Below are 20,355 nucleotides of genomic sequence, written 5' to 3' on the forward strand. Positions count from 1 at the left end.
ACATTAGTTGATTCATCCATTGACCAATGTTTTAATTATCCAAATTTGTAGATACACATACCAGTAAAATCAATTATTGTTTTCGACTTTTTTCAATCTATTACGATTTGGGTGAGAATTGAAAGAAGAAATGTGAATTGTTTGAAACTAGACGGAGTTGGAATAGAATTGCGAGAATAAAATTTAAATTTTGTATTTAATATGGGCGGATTTGGAAGAGAATTGAAAGAAGAAAATTTGAATTTTCGATTGATTGAATCTTTTAAGATTTGGTAGAAATTGAAATTAATTAAATTAGCGTAATTTGTGAAACTCACATATCCCGATATCTGTGTTCTTTATTATGTATCCGGATAACAATAATTTTGAGGGATTTTTATAAATTGAAAAAGAGTAGAAATATAATGTAAAATTTAGATCCTTATATTACGGGATTTATGAAGTTATACTAGTTTGAAGCTTATACACATCTACAAAAACTTTATGTATACTATTCGTAAAGCTCTATCTAATACTAATATTTACACCAGTAGAAAGATTTCCACATCAGTCGACGAGTTCAAGGCTTCATATACTGGTATGGAGGTGGAATCATCTTCCTCCCTTGACAACCTGCACAACATTCATCTTAGTTGAAGAATTCCGAAAAAATAGGATTTAAATACATGCATGCTCTCTATCTGTTTCCTTCACTATATTGAATCCCAAAAAAGGAGAGGACGAAAACATCATAATCTTTTGTCATACACCTTGACGTGTGTTTTTCCTGATCTTGTTCATTCTTTGTTCATTGTGATGCCTAATGTTTCACTCTATTGGATAATGATTAGTAAGTGCAATAAGAAAATTTTAGTTTCCAGGTTCACGAGGGAATAGTACTGATAAAACGCACCTTTAAAGTCCCTCAGTTCGAGTTCACGCCACTCTTGGATCATAGCGCAACAGCAACACATCAGATGAGTTAAGAAATCATCACATGAACCTCCCTGAAAACAGAACAAGTGAAATTATATTGTTATCAATCAACAGCCGATATACTTTTATTGTTTTTGCCCCACCTACTCTGAAGCAAATGCCTTGAACATACAAAATGGTAACAATGTCTAGACACATCAGTTCCTACTCAATTGAATCTAGTAGTTGCTCAATCCACGTCTCTGAAGCAATTCGTCACCTCACAACCATCTCTTTTTCTCTAGGATTACCTCATGCCCCAAAAATGGACATGCTGTTCTGGTGCACTGACCATCTTGTTATGGCAAATAAAACCGAGGTAACTCCGGTAAACATAGAATGCCTTATGCACCGCAATATCTATTGGAAGGCATGTAAGTGGAACGTTTAACTTAAGTGACTATTGAATGACATATAATCTTCAAACATTTGGAAAAGTGATACAATTAAATACCTCAATATTGAAAAGTTGTCTCAGGCTTCTTCTTACACAACAAGTATAACAGCAACAACCACAGAATAAGGAGTATGTCAACAGATCATTCAGTGCATGTTCACGAGCTGCAGCAACAACGTGTAAGAGTCTGTGATCAGTATATCCCCCCGAAGGAACCATTTTACATGTTAATAAACAAGTAGATAGATCAACAGAATACAAGAGCAGGTCACCATTAGTCTGTGCTAAATGCCAGTTTGTCCCTCATGTTAATTTAGATGTTCCTCAGACCCTACTTGTGGGATTACACTGTTTAATATGTTGTTGTTGTCGTTTTATTGTTTAGGACTAACAAATATCACTCGCTCTCTACTCCTCAAAAGAAACTGGCATTATTTCAGGAGTATTGAGAAATAAGGAAGAAGTTCCTCTAGCTAGGGGTTCCGGTCAATGGGCAGAGCCACATTCAAGCAAGGGGGTTCGTAGGATACCCCTTGCTCAATTATTTATTTATTTATTTATTTACATGTATTTTGAGCCAAAAATAAATAAAATATATGATAAATACAAGGTTTGAATTCCCTTGACTTGAAAGGAAAACATGATATAACTTAATTTTCATAAAAGTTGAATCTCCTTAATGAAATTTCTGGCTTTGCTACAAGTATCAGCTAACAACATAATCAAGAGAAGAACTTGGTCTTACTTGTAAATTAGTAGACAATGTGTCAGTGACACTTACTTATCTTCCCATGCGAAACCAAACTAGCAACTCTTGAAAATATGCCACATGGGTAGATGCACGCTTTAAAACCTGTTTAAAGAGAATGAGAAGAGAGGTATTTGAATTTAGTGGCAGGAGTAGAAAAGCAATAATTTGGTATTGATATTCATGATAAGCATAATCAACAGATAAAGTGGAACTAAACTAACATATGTTAACTTTATGCTTGAGAATTTTACGTATGACCTATGAACAAAATTAACCGAAAAATTAAGTGGTTGATACAGCTGACCTTTTCCAGTAGTACAATTGCTACCATATGATGGATAAGAAAGTACAAATGCAGGAAAGGATAAACTTCCTATGGATTAAGGAATTTATAAGAATAAGAAGTTCTATGAGCTCACATAAACAGGGTTCACTGCAACAGTCAAAGAGGTCAGTTTGCCACTTCGATTTTTCTTGATGTTCAGCCTGCGAGACATTCACCATCTGCACCTGGCCAACTTTTGCAGCTGATACCAACCTGTGGCATGAAATTAGTTCTTCAGTAGACTGAACATGCTGGAACAATTCCCGAGTACTTAATTAGTGTGTGTTACATAAAACTTTACCCAGTTCTTATGTAAGGTTGTGCGCTGAGGGCAAGAAACTTTTCATCTGGCACATTAACTACATTTTGAGTCACATCAATAAGATGTTCAATGATTCTGCACTGCTTGGGATCATTGTTTGCCTGTGAGAGGTGCAGTTCAAGATGTAATTTCTCCTTCTCCTCCTCGAGAGCCTCATGGAATCTCAAATCAGGATATCTTCTAGATAGTGACTTCTCTAATACATTTGCATCTTTCTTTGATCGATCAGGTTTCAGTACTGCTCTGTGGGCCTCAATATCCTCTTTGTCTAGAGTGTATTCACAATGATAATCACCTTCAACAGCTTCCAAGCTTTCATGCACGTCCTGTGACATTATTACAAAGATGATTTTGATGTCGAAGAAAAGTTCGTGAAACTTCTGACTTAGATAAAGTGCTCCAGATTATTGAGAGCTAGTGCACAAGCATAACAGTCCAAAATAAGAAGAAAACAAAATTGTGTTCAACAGGCAAGAATCCTCAAATAGAAGGATGTGTGTTGGAAAATCATGACAGAAATTCCTAGAAAGTAAACTTACTGATATAAAAGCTAATTAAAATTACTAAGATGCATAACATAAAAGATTTCTCCTCAAAATAGTGCCAAAGAGTCAGCCACATCAAGCTACAACAGATTTTGGATTGATATGAACAAAATGTTACAGCTTCAAAGCTCAAAATAAATGATGCTCTACATAGTGTGATGATCCATCTTAGGAGTTTTGGGAACTTATCAAGCACTTCAAGTGAGGAAAAATAGTAGTTCCATTACAACAAATAAATGATTTTGTGGCAATTATATTATCTAATTGCCACTATATTATATTTAGTAGCTATAATATAATATGAGTATTTATAATCAATAATCTATATAAATGTCACTAAAGCGGGCTTTAGGGACTCCAAATGCATTGACATTAACTCAACTGCTATTAAATGTTTTTGTGATAATAGGCACCGTTTTGCCATAGATTTCCCAAGTAATATTTGGGGAAAAAATTGGCAATAGCGTCTGTCCATATAATTTGACATTATTTGGCAAATTTCCAAATACTAATTTTTTTATAATATTTGGGTCAAATCTCATTATTTGGGATCTCTTAAAAATTAAAATTTTACAGTAAATTTTTATCTTTTACAAAACACCCCCATAGTAATTGTTTGCATTGTATTACATAATTTTTACGTAAACACCAAAATAGTGATAAAATATTCGGTGACTATGAAAGTGATGACATGGTTATTGATGAAAATAATGAACAATCAAATGTTTTGTCTACTTCACGATGTATGGAATGATGTTTGTTTCGCTCACTCCAAACTATCACATTTCTCCGGTGTCATGAATACTACTTGTTATTTGTTGCTTCGAAGATCCAATTGACTTGTAACACGAACGTATGGTTAGTTGTTATAGTTTTTAAATCTTATGGGTATAAGTCCTATTTTTCTAAAAAAGATGAAATATGTTTGCCAAATACTATGGCCAAATAGAAGGTGAAATTTCACATATGAGAATCTATGGTAGCTAAACAGGAGAATGGATAAGTACCTGCATTCGGAAGTCGTGGACAATGGAAATCAAGGGAACCAGGTTCAGGTATCGATCAATCTCCGTCTGAACCCGTTGAAACTGGTAAACTACGCTCCACCCCATGGCAAGCATGTAGAAGTAGCTCTTTTCTCTGCAACTGTTCACCAACTCCAAAGCATTTCCAAGAGCCGCGTCTAATCCTTCCAGCGGCTCTGCTGTCGCCGACAGCTTCATCAGGTCCGTCGATTTTAGCTTCTCTAATAGATTGCCGATCATTCTCACGTGCTCCGCTAACTGCTCACAGTTCCTTTTATGGGTAGTTGCATTTTTGGATGCCGCGATGATTAAATTGATCACTCCTAGGGCGTTCACACCTGCTACCTGAGCAAAGTCTTCCATCTTCTTCTCCAAATTATTGGGAATAAGGTGTGAATGCTTTAAGTTTGTTTGGGTTCAGTTACATTGTAAGTTTTTGGGTTTGCTTTTCTACTTTGATTCGATGATCGAGAAAAAGCAGTGTGGACTGAGCCGCACTGTGCAAATTGTCGGTGTGCAAAGAAATCATTTACATGCGTGGGAAGCAAATTGTCGGGTTTTACTTTTGAAAAATACAATTATATATATCATATATCATATCATATCATATCATATATTATTATAAGTTGGAAACTCCAAAGTAAAAAGTTAAATTACCATTTTATCATTCTACTATTTTTTTTTAATTTTCATATATATATATATAATCTTCTTATTCTCATTACAAAATCTTGAACTTTCAAATTTCTCATACAAATTTTAAAAAAATACAAATGAGTAATTATTCCTTAAATACAAGAAATTAAAGTAGATGCAAGTATCTTGGTAACATATGAAGTAATAGAAGTAACAATCCAAGGTTGGACTAAATTAGATATACAAAATGATTTTTATGATGAATTTTATTTTGACATATATGATTTATATGATGACCTAGAGATATTCAGGGATCAATGATTGAATCGAAAAAGTTTGAAGTTTGGCAAAAACGAAGTAATAATAATTATAAGATAAAATTTTATTAAAGACCCAAACAAATTAAGTAAACTTTTTAAAATTTTATACAGAAAAATATAAATGAATAATACAACAAGTAAAGAAACTAAAATAACAAAAACCAAGATAGATAAAAAAGTACGAAAGATATGAAAAAAATTAAAACCCTTATACATAGAATATAAACTATCACAACTTACTAAAACAAGTGACAATGAGACAAATTATTTGATAAATATAATTTCAAAAACAGAATACAAATATGTTTGTTATTTGAAAAAACAGCATGAACAAAGAAATATATAGGCAACAATTGATAGAAAAAATAGATGAAAAAAGACAAGAACTACAACATAGGAAAGAAAGATTAACAGAAAACATGTTAGCAGGAGTATGTAAAAATTCAATATCAGCACAAAGAAAAGCTATATTTATGTTAGAAATACAAATCGATCACCTTAAATATAAATTACAACATAACATAATACATAAATTATAATGAATAAAGAAGAATTTACAGTAGACGAAAAGACATATGAAAATCAAGACGGAATGATAATAAAAATAATATTTTCAAATTTAGGAAGAAGATATAAAAAAAATAGGAAATAATTTATATTTAATGTTAGAAAAAGAAACAACAAAATTAGAAGATTGCCTAACAGTTATGATAAGAATAACAAAAGAAAATGAAGAAATAGACAAATCATAAGAAATCGAAAAAATAAAAATACAAGCAAAACAAGAAGTACAACATTTAGAAGAAATAAAAAATACAAGAATAAGTGAATTAGAAAAAGAATTAGCTAGGTTAAAATTATTATATGAAACTAAACAAAAAGAAAAACAGATAGAAAAAGAAAAAGAACTAGAATTAATTAATGAAATAAAAGAGATGGAACAAAAACTAAATGAAGATTTTGAAATAAATGAAACAGATGAAAATAAATCAGATACAATAAATGACCAAAAATCAGAAATAAGTGACATAAGTGAGACATACACAGAAATCCTAGAACAGGTAAATAAACTGAAAAAATTAGAAATAAACACAGGAGATTTGAATCGACCTAGTACGTCAAGAGTTAAAACTCCAGACAATAGTCCCAGAAATAGTCCTAGAATTAGTCCTAGATGGACACCACCAACTTATTATACAGAAAGTTATCAGCAATCAGATAGAACTAATGCACTATGGAATAATAGATTAAATAAAAATTGGACACCAAAATCAATAAACGAACAATATAATTTTGTTAGATCTAGATTGTGTTAGAGATATAAATAAAGCAATATTACAATGGATAGGAAATATATCCAAGCAACTAATAGATAACAAAATAAAAACAACAGAAACACCAAGGTATATAGAAAAAAAATTTGTAGGAACAACAAGATTATGGATAAAAAAATCTACCCTTAGAAAGTTTAGAAGTACTTAGAAGTGACAAGAAAATGGATGGATCTCCATCAGCAACAAATATAGATATACTAGATAAATATGAATCAGCAATAAGAAGTGAATTTGGAGGTATGACCACAGATATAAGAGAACAAAACAGAGAAAAAAAATAATAAATAGACAACTTATGATAAAATTAGCTAATATGTAAAATGTGTTATATAGAAGAATACACTTGTGCATTTAAGGAATACTATTACAAAGCAAAATACAATTTGAATGAAGTAAAAGAAATAAGACAACAATATTTTACAAAATTAACAGAACCATTTAGCACAAAAATAATTAAAGATTGGAATGATGAAGGATTAGTAGATACTTTAGGAGCTAGAATAAAATTTTTACATCAGTGGAACATACAACTATGTGAAAACCAAAAAGAAAAATTAAAAATGGAAAAAGTACTAAACAAGAATTTAGCCTGTTGTAAAAATAAAATAGCACCACAGTTTGGATGTACAAATAAAAAGCAAAAGCTTAAAAGATATAAAAATTATAGAAAAACTAGAACCAAGTATAAATATAAGAAACCAGGACGGAGATATTATATAAAAAATTATAAAATAAAAAGACCATATAAACCAAAAAGAAAAATATCCCAATGTACTTGTTATAATTGCGGAAAGATAGGACACATAGCTAGAGATTGTAAGTTACCCAAAGATCCAAAAAGGAAGCAAATTGCAGAAGTAATTATAGATAATGATAAATATATGCAAATAAAATACATAGACTATGAATTAAGTGAAAACGATAGTATATATGAAGTATCAGATATAGAAACTGAAAATGAAGAAGAAATTAATTTAGATAATAATGAAACAGATGAAGAAATATAATGTCTGAAGATGAGATAAAAATAATATCTAAAGAAGATTATCAAAATGAAGAATTATCAGACCAAAAAATAATATTTGACAATACAATTTTTGAATAAATAAAAGGAAAAGAATTAGACTTAAGTGTTGAAAAAGTACTTGAAATACCTACCTTAAGAAATTGGTTTAAAAGGCAAAACGAAGAATACTATGTAGTTAGTCAGAAAGAACATATCATAGATTGCAAATATACAAGAGGAAAAGCATATATACCTATAGTATGTAAACAAATAATAAATAAAGAAATACAAGATATAAAAACTAAAACACCTATAAAATATGTACATTTTAGGAGGAACAGAAATATTAATAAAAGCTTGTTTTAGAGAAGGAATAGATATGCCTATTGAAATATACTTAGCAGATGACAGAATCATACACCCTATAGAAAAAAGTGTAATTAGTACAGTAAAAGGAAACTTAATATACCAAAAATTTAAATTTAGGGAAAATGCACAAGTACCCCCTCAACCTATGCCCGAAATCCCAGAGACACACTTATACTATACTAAGGTCCTATTACCCCCCTGAACTTATTTTATAAGTAATTTTTCATCCCTTTTTAGCTTACGTGGCACTAGTTTGAAAAAAAAGTCAACCATCGTTGGGCCCACAAGATAGTGCCACGTAGGCTAAAAAGGGGTAAAAAATTATTAATAAAATAAGTTCAGGGGGGTAATAGGACCTTAGTATAGTATAAGTGTGTCTCTGAGATTTCGGGTATAGGTTGAGGGGGTACTTGGGCATTATCCCTTAAATTTATGATAAGTGTCAATTATACAGTAGCATTAACAGACAGAAATATAGATATTAAATCATTAGTATTATATTGGAAAATGTCTGGAATAGAGTTAGCACCAGGCAGTAAAATATTTACAGCAAGATGTAAAAACTTATATATATTAACAACAAAACATAAAATAACAGCAAAAAACAAAATTGATAAAATAAAGATAGAAAATTCCTTCGAAAAAATAATTACTGTAATAGACAATAATGACTATAGCTATAAAGAAATTGACATGGAAGAAGATTTAGAAATTGTAAAAGAAAGATTAAGCACTTCAAGTGTACCAAATACGTTAACAAGAGCTACCTCATCAAGAATGAGTACATCTAAAAGAAACTATAAAATCCCACAACACTTATTAGATAAGGAAGATATAACACCATATCATTATTTCATAACAAGAATAATGGACCAAAGAAAATATAAAATTTTGATAAATACAGGACAAGAAGAAAATTACATAACAAGAGAGTTAGTATTAGAAGAAGAAATTATAAAAACAGGACACATATGTCCTGGATTACCTAGTGAGATAGTAAACATAAATGAAGAAACAACGGAAAAAGAAATAATTATAGGAGGAATACCCTTAATAATACCATTTAAAATATACCAAGGAAATCATAATATTACATTAGGTATAAAATGGTTAGAAAAAGTTAAACCGTACAATATAGAAAATGAACATTTAACAATAACTTGTCAAAATAAGAAAATAGTTATAAAAAAAACAAAGTGAATAATGAAAATATTTATACTTGCAAAAATTATTATAGAAGAATATCACAACAGATATTATACCCCTATGATAGATACAGGAGCAGAAGCGAATATATGTAAATATAATTGTCTACCAGAAGATAAATGGAAAAAATTAAAAACACCTATGGTAGTAACAGGATTTAATAATGAAGGAAGTATGATCAAATACAATGCAAAAAATATAAAAATACAAATATGGGATAAAATATTAACAATAGAAGAAATGTACAATTTCGAATTTACGACAAAAAATATGTTATTAGGAATGCCATTTTTAGATAAATTCTACCCACATATAATAACAAAAACACACTGGTGGCTTACTACACTACAAAATAGGAGCAAAAAGAGTAAATATAAACAACGAAAACCTACAGGATGGATAAAAGGAAGTGAAAAAATAAATCAAGAAATGGAAAATATAAATAAGAAACAAATATCACAATTAGAAATTATTATATTTACAATAGATAAAGTTAAAATAATAAATGAACAACTAGAACAACTATATAACGAAGATCCATTACAAGGATGGGAAAAACATAAGACAAAAGTAGAAATTGAACTAATAGATGAAAGTAGTATAATAACACAGAAACAATTAAAATATAACTTTGATGATTTAAAAGAATTCAAAATACATATAGATGAACTATTAGAAAATAATTATATACAAGAAAGTAATAGTAAACATACAAGTCCAACATTTATAGCTATAAAACATAGTGAACAAAAAAGAGGTAAAAGCAGAATGGTGATAGATTATCGCAACTTAAATGCTAAAACTAAAACATATAATTACCCAATACCAAATAAAATACTAAAAATAAGACAGATACAAGGATATAATTATTTCAGTAAATTCAATTGTAAATTAGAATTTTATCACCTAAAACTAGAAGAAGAATCTAAACAGCTAACAACATTCACAGTACCACAAGGTTTCTATGAATGTAATGTATTACCATTTGTATATAAGAATGCGCCAGGTAGATATTAACATTTTATGGACAACCACTTTAAACAGTTAGAAAATTGTATTGTATATATAGATGATATATTATTATATTCTAAAACACAAGATGAACATATAAGATTATTAGAAAAATTTATACATATAATCAAACATTCAGGTATAAGCTTAAGTAGAAAGTAAACAGAAATTATGAAACCACATATAGAATTTCTAGGAATATAAATAGATAGGAATGGAATAAAAATACAAAACCATATAGTACAAAAAATAATCACCCTTGATGAAAATATAGATACAAAAAAGAAATTACAATCCTTTCTAGGATTAGTAAATCAAGTAAGAGAATATATACCAAAATTAGCAGAACATTTAAAATCATTACATAAAAAACTTAAAAAAGATGTAGAATACTATTTCGACAAAAAAGATAAAGAACATATAAGAAATATTAAAAACTTATGTAAAAAATTACCAAAACTTTACTTTCCTGATGAAAATAAAACATTTATTTATATTGTTGAAACGGATTCAAGTGATCATAGTTATGGAGGAGTTTTAAAATACAAATATGAAAAATAAAAAATAGAACACCATTGTAGATACTATTCAGAATCTTATGTAGAAGCACAAATAAAATAGGAAATAAACAGAAAAGAATTATTTGCATTATATAAATGTTTATTAGCATTTGAACCATATATTGTTTACAATAAATTTATTGTAAGAACAGATAACACACAGGTAAAATGGTGGATAACAAAAAAGGTAGAGGATTCAGTTACAACAAAAGAAATAAGGGGATTAGTATTAAATATATTAAATTTTACATTTACAATTGAGGTTATTAAAACTGACAAAAATATGATTGCAGACTATCTATCAAGACAAAGTTACACAGCCAGGACAAGATAATCTTATGGAGAACATACTCAAAACCCTAACTACACTTTGTACAAAAGTGGATAGTATAGGCTTGAGAGTTCAAAAGCTAGAAGAAAATGCAGAAAAATCTGAAGCTACAAGTCAGCAGCATGACTATAAACATGCGGAGCTACGTCGTTCGGCAGTCGGTAAACAGCCAGAGCTAAAAGGAGACGTTGGGAAACTCCCTAAAACCCATAACGTTGCTAATGTTGCAGGTACAAGCACAGGAGCTATGGAAAAAACTACATCAAAAAATACAAACCTAAACAGTTTATTTACAAAACCATTTATTCCAAAGGTACAAATAGTAGATACCCCAGCACCACAAACATCTACATATGCAGCCAGCCTGCATAAAGAAAAGAAAACATATAACCATATCTCACAAGCTTACATTGAAAATCTATACAAAATACAAAACTTTTTAAATCTCAAACCCAAATCTACCACAACTATAGAAAAAATCCAGGACTATTTTACTCAAAAATTACAAGATTATAACAAGCTAATTGCACAACCAAAAACAAATTCAAATCTAGTTAAGACTTGTTATAATTATGGATTATTAAATACAATTTATACATATACAAGAGAAGAGATAAGTGGAATCCCGGAGGTCCACAAATCATTTTTGACATACAAAAAAATAATAAAAGGAAATTTATTTTTTATAAGATTCTATACAGCACCAGTTGAGATACTTTATGACGAGATAAAACCAATGATCCAAAATTGGATTAACACGAGACATGATAATACCAGAAGATATAGGGCAACAACCAGAGATACCCAGTTTTTATGCAAACAAAAGAATAATTGGGTTATCAACTATCATACAGGAGTTAGCTAATAATTATTTACAAGGAAATGGCATATGGAGCTATTATTCAAGAGACCATTTGATGATATATGCCAATTCACGAGAGATAAGGCAAGCAGATATGGAGAAAGTCCAGAAATGGATTTTATCCTTATTAAAATCAGAAACTACTCCAACAACCAGAGCAATAAAACAAGGATTCATCTCTGAATAACTAATGACAAGATATTGCAAGTTAATTGGTCATAAATATCCAGACCATATATGTTCTAAGTGTAACCAAGGTGATGACATAATCCCTGAGGTACAACTAGAATAAAATAACTTGCAAAAATAGGATGTAAAGTAATAATAGTATTATTGTAATATTATTATTGTATTTTGTTGTTTTGCGTCGGCCATATAAAAGAAGGCCATATGTAAAAAATTGTGTCGAATAAAGAAAAGACCACTATCATATAAAATATTTTGTTATTTTGCGTCGGCCAAACATAATTAGGTCATGTGTAAAAGTAAGTGTCGGCCACAAATAAAGAAAAGACCACTATCATGTAAAGTATTTTGTTATTTTGCGTCGACCAAACATAATTAGGCCATGTGTAAAAGTAAGTGTCGGCTACTTATATTAGCCACATATGTAAATTTAGTTGTATAAATAGAGAGTTCTCCCTCATAATAAAATCATCCCTTTCCTATACATCTCTCTCACTCTTAATTAAATCTCTCATTCTGCTTCCACCCCACATTGGTTAAATCTTGTCTTTTTTATATTTATTTTAATAGTATTTAACCTTTCAATTTTCCATGTATCTTTTCATATTTCCATATTTTTGTTGTATAAATTTAACTTTTCTAAGAAAAACTTTAATTTACTATTCCTACAATTCTTGTGTGTAGGAACTCTAACATTTATTTTCACTCATTAAAATTTTTTCTTTCATCTCCCAACTTCTTTTTACATTTTCATTCGTATTTTAATTGTTTTATTGGTTGTACATAGTTTAATCTTCTCAATAATATTTATTCTGATCAATCTTTTCACATTCGTTAAATACTTTATAAAGTGTATCATAAGGCGGGGTTGTCCAATTATTTCATTTGTCTTCCTTGGTTAGGGTTCTCCTCTAATAAGAGTCTATTTCAGATATATCTATTCCAATATAATTGATTTAGCTACAAATATTGACCAACACTTTTTGTACTATTGCTAAGCTAGCATCATATTCACTTTTTTTAGTGCAATATCTATTTTGGAAAAGCTTCTGTTGCAATAAGATTCAAATTCAGATACAAGTTGATCTGTGAATGCCTTTGCATATTTGAACTTTGAAATGTGGACATGGACTATGTTTGGAGCACACAGGTTCATAGTTGACTGTGTGTTCGTGTAGTTTAAAATGGTATGAAGTACACATGCATTGCACGTGTTCGAGAACTAGTACTATTATAAGTTGGAAGCACAAAAGTGTAAAGTTAAATTACTTTTTTGTTCCTACACTAATTAAAATATTATAAAACATTTATATTAATTAATAATTAACTACTAATCCAACACAAAGTTAATTATTCATTAGTTATAAGTTACACGTCTTCCAACATGACTTTTAAGTATTTTCAGTTTTCTAAGCATCAATATATTTGCAATTTTCTAAGCATCAAGATCTTTTTCAATTTTCTAGATGTATATTAAATTAAATTAAATTAATTGGTCTCATTATATAAACTCCAACACCTGCATCTTGAGAAACCTTCGAGACCTTCTCATTATTATCAGAGGGCAATGCTTCAGATGATTTAGACATTTCATGCAGTCACTCTACCCTAACTGAAATTTCGAAATGGTTCAAAGAAGCTGAAGAGTCAAAAACGAAATTTAGGAATATAAATAGTTAAGTTCATTAATCTCTCTATCTATCTATCTATATATATGTATAGTGTAATCCATTGTCATTTCTATACTTTTATCCTCTCTATATAGTTTTGATATTTCTTGTATTTGTTTTTCTTTAATATATATCTTATTCTTGATTTGTTTTTGCTAATTATTAATTCTTATTTATTTTTCTTCTATTTCAGTTTTTTATCTTACAGTTTTGAATTCTTCACTTCTCATTCACATCATCAGGTAAGTAATAGAAATGATGTTCGTTTCACAAAAATATAATGTAATATGTAGGAAAATTGTGATATGTATGACATTTTTTAGTAGTATAAATCGTATAGACTTTAGATCCATACAAAGTTATTATTTCTTTGAGTGGATACTTTTTTGAAGATGTATACCCAATATTTTTAAATAAGATATTTTAAATATGTCAACCATTTATTTCAAGTTTCTTATTTTTGAGTATAGTTCGCTTATATTATATTCCATAACATGATTATATTTAAATAATTTAATTAATATTTTTCTGAAATTTACATATGAAAGGACTCATAATCTTGAATCAAACAAAGAAAGTTGTTCGTGCAATTGGATGTTTATATATCAATTAAATTTTCTAATGCTAATAATAATTAACTATCTCTATCACAAATATACACTATTTTCTTATAAGTGTATCCCATGAGATTGACAATGATACATTATCCACCTTAAAGAAACATATGTTGATCAATATTTGTACATCATGAAATATGACTTTCATTCGGCAACAACTTCTTGATATGCATATGTCTACAAAAAGGAGGGGATAGTTTCTTATACAAGATACAAATTTTAACACGTGTCGAACACTTGCAAACATAATCACTGTTACTTGTGTAAACTAAAAATTATTTGTTGTTAAAATATTAAAAAGAATTAAGAAAATGTTGTACTAAGTATAAGATATATTATAACTATATAAGAAAAATATCACATACATCAAGTTAATTGATTGTGTATAACTACAAACAACTATAATTATTTTTCAAAATTTAGTTACTCAATATTACTTGCAAATATCATAGAATTTTTTGTACTAATTAACACAAGACACACGTGCAATGCACGTGCCTAGAAACTAGTATAATAAAAATGGTGACAAGACACAAGTATACTTAGATTATGACCAAAATTTTAGACATAAACTTTAATCAAACCAATGTCATATTATCTACAAATTCATTTTTTGCAATTTTATATATCTTTTGGCTTATGTGACACATAGGGGTGTCAAATGGGCAGGTTGGGTTGAAATTAGAGATATTCAAATGAGTTGAAATAAAAATTGAGTTTGGTTTTGACCCGTCCAAGTTTAGTTTAGGCTCAAATGAGTTGGGTTCCAATGAGCTAAAAACGGGTTGGGTCGTGACCCGCCCAATTTGATACGATTAATTTCAATAATTTTAACATAGAGATATTCAACTTTTACAATCAAAATGTAAATTTCAACTAAAGATTTATTTTTAAAAAAATAGTAACAAATTGATAGATGAATCGCAAAAGATATTAAATATATAATAATTCATACCTTTAATAGATGAATATATCTTTGTAAAGAGTTTTAAAATAGGTTGAAATTGGAGAATGAACTAGGCTCAATTGAGGATTCTCTGAAATGTGTTAGACTTGAATGAGTTAAGATTGAACTCAATTCGAATTCTCTTGAGCCCGATCCTTAATTATTATTTTTTTTGGGGGGGGGGGAGAATTACCCTTAAAATTATCAATCAGGTGTTTAAAAAAATTGGCAGCACGTGTCGTGCCCAGAAGATAGTGCAACGTAGTTCGGAAGGAGTAGAAAATTATTTATAAAATAAATTCAAGAGGATAATAGGACCCTAATATAATATGAGTATGTCTCTGAGATTTCGGACATAGGTTGAGAGGTACTTATTCATTTTCCCAAACAAACACTTGAAAATATTATAGATTAAGTAGTATATTTAGTGTATATTAGAAGTAGTATATATAATACAATGTAAGTGTTCTAATATAATACATAGTATATTATTTGTATACCGTGTATATATTATTATATTAAAAGTATATAGATAGTATAATGTAAGTATTCTAATACATTAGATAGTATATTGTATGTATATTTAGTATATATTAGAAGTATATATGCATAATATAATGTAAATATTATATTATATTATATCATATTAAGTAGTATATTTAGTATACATTATGGGAAATGCTCAAGTACCCCGTAGACTATCATCGAAGTTCCAGAGGTACATCTTAGCTAAACTAAGGTTTATTACCCCTGAACTTATTTTTTGTAATTTTAACACCTTTTGTGTTACAATGTTTGGTTTTATTATTACAATGTTTATTTACCATCTTGTAGCGGCCACTTGCCAAAGCGACAATCAAAGTTAGGAAATTATATAGATACAAATTCAAACAAAAAGATATCCAATGAAATAAACCCTAAACATTAAAAATACTATTTATCCTTATAACAAAAATGACAGTCTTATCAATATTTTATAATTGACCAGCACAACAGAGGGTCTACACAAATTACACTTAAGAATTATTATCCATGTCCAGAGAAGCTAATAACTCTAGAAGTAAAACATTGTAATTATGAAACCAAAATAGTTTATCCTGCGCTATCTAAAAGTAAAACATCATATGACATTGATTGTGTTTTGCTATGGAGCACCCAATTAGGTCTCTTGTTAGCCTTAACGATAGTTATCCCTCACAAGTTTGCGGTGAACCAAAACTGAATAACAAGGCATTCATCGTTTTATTTAATATTCTTTTTTCCGTTTTGTCAATCCATTAGGTTGTGATGTATAAGGAGCAGTATTTTGATGAATAATACCATACTCCAAACATATCTCAGCAAAAGGAGATTTGTATTCTCCATCATATCACTCTTCATCGTTTTATCCTTTGATTAATTATTTCTCCACTTAATTTTTGTATTGCTTTAATGCATCAATTGCTTCATCTTTACTATTAAACAAATATACATAACAAAATCGAGTGCAATCGTCAGTAAATTTGTTCACTCTATATCATTTTTATCTTTTGATTTAATTGATTCTCCACCATACATTGCTTGTATGGTGTTCACAAACCATAAGAGACTTCATTATGTGTTCACCCATAAAGAGTTAAATCTTCCCCAGAGGAGATGGTTTGAGTTCCTCAAGGATTATGATATAAGTGTGCATTACCATTCTGGTAAGGCTAAAGTAGTAGCAAATTCTCTTAGTAGAATATATATGGGTAGTGTAGCACATGTAGAGGAAGAAAGAAAAGAGCTAGCAAGGGATGTTCATAAGTTTGCTCGATTAGGAGTCCGTCTTATGATAAAAGTTTGTATTATGGTAGTGTGAAAGTTCAAAATGGATCAAAGTCTTCATTAGTACCGGAGGTTAAGGAAAAGCAAGACAATGATCCGATATTACTCGAACTCAAGGGTGAAGTCCATCAACAGAGACTTGAGGTTTTCTCCCAAGAGGGAGATGGTGTGCTTCGTTATTAAGGTCGATTATGTGTTCCTGAGGTGTGCGAGTTGAGACAACAGATTCTTGCAGAAACCCATAACTCTAGATATTCTATTCATCCAGGGGCCACTAAGATGTACAGGATCTGCGGGAAGTCTTTTGGTGGAATGACTAAGAAGGATATAACAGATTTTGTGGCTAAGTGCCCTAATTATCAGCAAGTGAAATTAGAACGTCATAAATTTGGAGGTATGACTCAATAGATCGATATTCCTACTTGAAAGTGGGAAGTGATAATATGGATTTCATTACAGTATTACTTCGTAATCGCAAATAGCATGACTTCATTTGGGTGATAGTCGATAGAGTTACTAAATCTTCATACTTTTTGCCGTTCAAGACTACAGATTCGGCGGAGGACTACACCAAACTTTAAATTAATGAGATAGTCAGGTTGCATGGAGTTCCTTTGTCTATCATTTCGGATAGAGGTCCTCATTTTACCTCTTATTTCAGGAAGTCATTTAAGAAAAGGTCTTGGTACTGAGGTTAATCTTAGCAAAATATTTTATCCACGGACGGATGGAGAGGTAGATCATACTATTCAGACCTTAGAGGACATGTTGAGAGATTATATTATCGACTTCAAGGGCAGTTGGGATGATAACCTTCTTTTTATAGAGTTTGCCTACAATAATAACTACCATTCCAGCATTCAGATGACCCCTTATGAGGCATTGTATGAGCCTAGATGAAGATCTTCAATTGGTTGGTTTAAAGTAGGTGAAATAGCCTTAATAGGCCACCATTATGCTATGGAGAAAGTGCAACTCATTAGAGGCAAACTTAAGATCGCCAAGTGTCGCCAGAAGTCTTATGCAAATATAAGGAGAAGGGAACTAGAGTTCTAAGTTGATAATTGAGTTTTCATAGAAGTATCACCTATGAAAAGAGTGATGAGATTTGACAAGAAACAGAAGCCTAGTCCCAGGTATGTAGGCCCTTACCAAATATTGAAAAGGTTTGGTAAAGTGACTTATGAGTTAGAGTTACTAGCAAATTTAGTAGCAGTGCATCCAGTTTTTCACATTTCACTGTTAAAGAAGTGTATGAGTGATCCAACATCCGTAATACCATTAGAGAGTGTGGTTGTGAAAGATAGTCTTTATTATAAGGATGTACCAATTGAGATTCTTGATCGTCAGGTTACAAGGTTTAGAAATAAGGAAGAAGTCGCTTCATTCAAGGTTTTGTGGAGGATTCAGTCTGTAAAAAGAGCTACTTGGGAAGCACAAGCAACCATGAAGGCCAAATATCCTCATCTCTTTCCTTCTGATTCCACTCCAGCTTGAGGTAATATTTCTTTTTCAATTTTTCAGTCATTCATGCCCAAATTCAGTCCCAGTATCATATTCCTTCAGCTTGTACTTACATTTTTTAGTGTATTTGCATATTCATGGAACTAGTTCAGTTAGAAATCAATCTTCAGTGTTTAGTGGTAATGTTGTATCTCTTTCCCTCTATTTCAGCTAGTTCAATCTTCATTCGAGAACGAATGATCCCAATGAGGAGATAATGTAACACCCCATATCCAAAAATGACCTTAGTGCAGTTCGCCAGAATTTGTAGGTGCAACCCACAGACAGTAAGGTGACCCACGACCCGTGTTGGTGGTCTGTGGTTCGCAACTGCGACCCTTCCCCAAAACCCTCATGTGTGCTGATCGATGCCCAGATTTCAGCCCTCAGTTGCAAACAACGATCGATAGTACAAACCGTCAGTTAATCGATGGTTCATCGGTCCAGTCCATCAATGACTCTGACAATAGTTAAGTCAGGAGTCTTTTGGTCTACTCCTATTTTGTTGAACCCTAAACTTCGTCGTTTAACCCCTAAATTATGAGGCTTTAGTCAGTTTAATCCTAGAGGCATAACTAGAACTTACCTAAGTCAAATCATTAAACAAAAACTAAAATAAATTAGAGCTAGAGAGGAGAAAAGAAGTCAAGAACCTTAGTTCTAGAACGCAACAAGATTCCATCATATCCAACCCCGAAATCGAAAGATTTTTCCATGAAATTTGTCACCAGGTATATGGAATTTCACTAGTAGGTTCTTTTCACCCATTAGGTTTGTAGAATTCAGTTAGATTCTCGATTCCCTTATTATGACTAGACCTAGTATTTTCTTGAAGTTTAGAAAAATATCATGAATTAGTTATTTAAATGTTCCAAACCAAGATATCATTTTATTACTTCGTTTCTTGCATGAATTTAATAACCCTTGTTATGTATTTATTTAGTTATTGAATTACACCTGCTTGATCAGATACTTCATATATACATGCCTCAATTTTGAATGTGTCATTATTAGTATAATAATGTTGCATTCTCAGTTTACATGTCAATTTAAGTTGTCCACTATATTACAGAATTTCAGTCTTAATGTGTTAATCACTTAATCGATGGGCAGTAGCATAATACGGAGTTGGAGTAGGGTCAGTCACCCATATAATCCCAAAACTACGAGTCGCATAGGTTGTAACTTCCCTATGAGGGCATGATTTCAGTGATTCGCCAACATGCCTCTACACCTTTGGTTAGGTGTATTGGGTCCTCTCGGCGTATACATCAGACTCCACATTTATCTCTTGTGATTTTATGACTCCCAAAGTTCAGTAAGAATCTATTACATTAACCAGGTTTCTGTATTCAGTATTCAGTCTCAGCATATCATAATTTGGTCGTTTCATTCAGTTTAGTTATGTTTAGTATTTCAGTATCCTTATCATGTTCAAATAATATTATTGTTGTATCGCTTTGTTCAAGTATATATTATTTCAGCTTTATTCTATCTATCATGTTGAGTACCTTTCCGCATACTCTACGCTACATCTTCTCGTGATGTAGGTCCAGGTTCTCGATGTCGCGCATAGATCGGTTCCAATCTTTAACTCAGCAGTATCAGTGGTGAGTCCTCATTCTCTGAGGACAATAGTCAAGTTATCTTTCCAGTATTTCAGTATTTTAGTT

General features: G+C 30.6%; 2 protein-coding genes across 4 annotated transcripts; one reads left to right on the forward strand and one right to left on the reverse strand.

Moving 5' to 3' along the window:
* Window positions 1–402: 402 nt before the first annotated feature.
* LOC101257153 (protein MID1-COMPLEMENTING ACTIVITY 1-like) lies at window positions 403–4,873 on the reverse strand. 3 transcript variants are annotated; one of them, XR_011220058.1, is made up of 8 exons: window positions 4,302–4,873; window positions 2,729–3,075; window positions 2,522–2,640; window positions 2,133–2,204; window positions 1,409–1,515; window positions 1,063–1,314; window positions 893–986; window positions 403–612 (listed from the first exon to the last, which is right to left on the reverse strand). XR_011220058.1 is itself a non-coding variant. In XM_004235185.5 (7 exons), exons 1-7 carry the CDS (start codon window positions 4,680–4,682, stop codon window positions 560–562), a joined length of 1,173 nt encoding a protein of 390 aa, XP_004235233.1. In that variant the 5' UTR covers window positions 4,683–4,873; the 3' UTR covers window positions 403–559. The 3 variants fall into 3 exon arrangements, 1 of the variants encoding a protein (XP_004235233.1); XR_003246030.2 differs by having other exon boundaries at window positions 893–1,314; XM_004235185.5 differs by lacking the exon at window positions 1,063–1,314.
* A 13,407-nt stretch (window positions 4,874–18,280) lies between these two features.
* On the forward strand, window positions 18,281–18,676 carry LOC138347673 (uncharacterized). Its single transcript, XM_069295976.1, has one exon. The coding sequence runs from the start codon at window positions 18,281–18,283 to the stop codon at window positions 18,674–18,676; it is 396 nt and encodes a 131-aa protein (XP_069152077.1).
* The last annotated feature ends 1,679 nt before the right edge of the window (window positions 18,677–20,355 follow it).

This window comes from Solanum lycopersicum, chromosome 3, assembly GCF_036512215.1.
Source record: "Solanum lycopersicum chromosome 3, SLM_r2.1".
NCBI lineage: Eukaryota > Viridiplantae > Streptophyta > Magnoliopsida > Solanales > Solanaceae > Solanum > Solanum lycopersicum.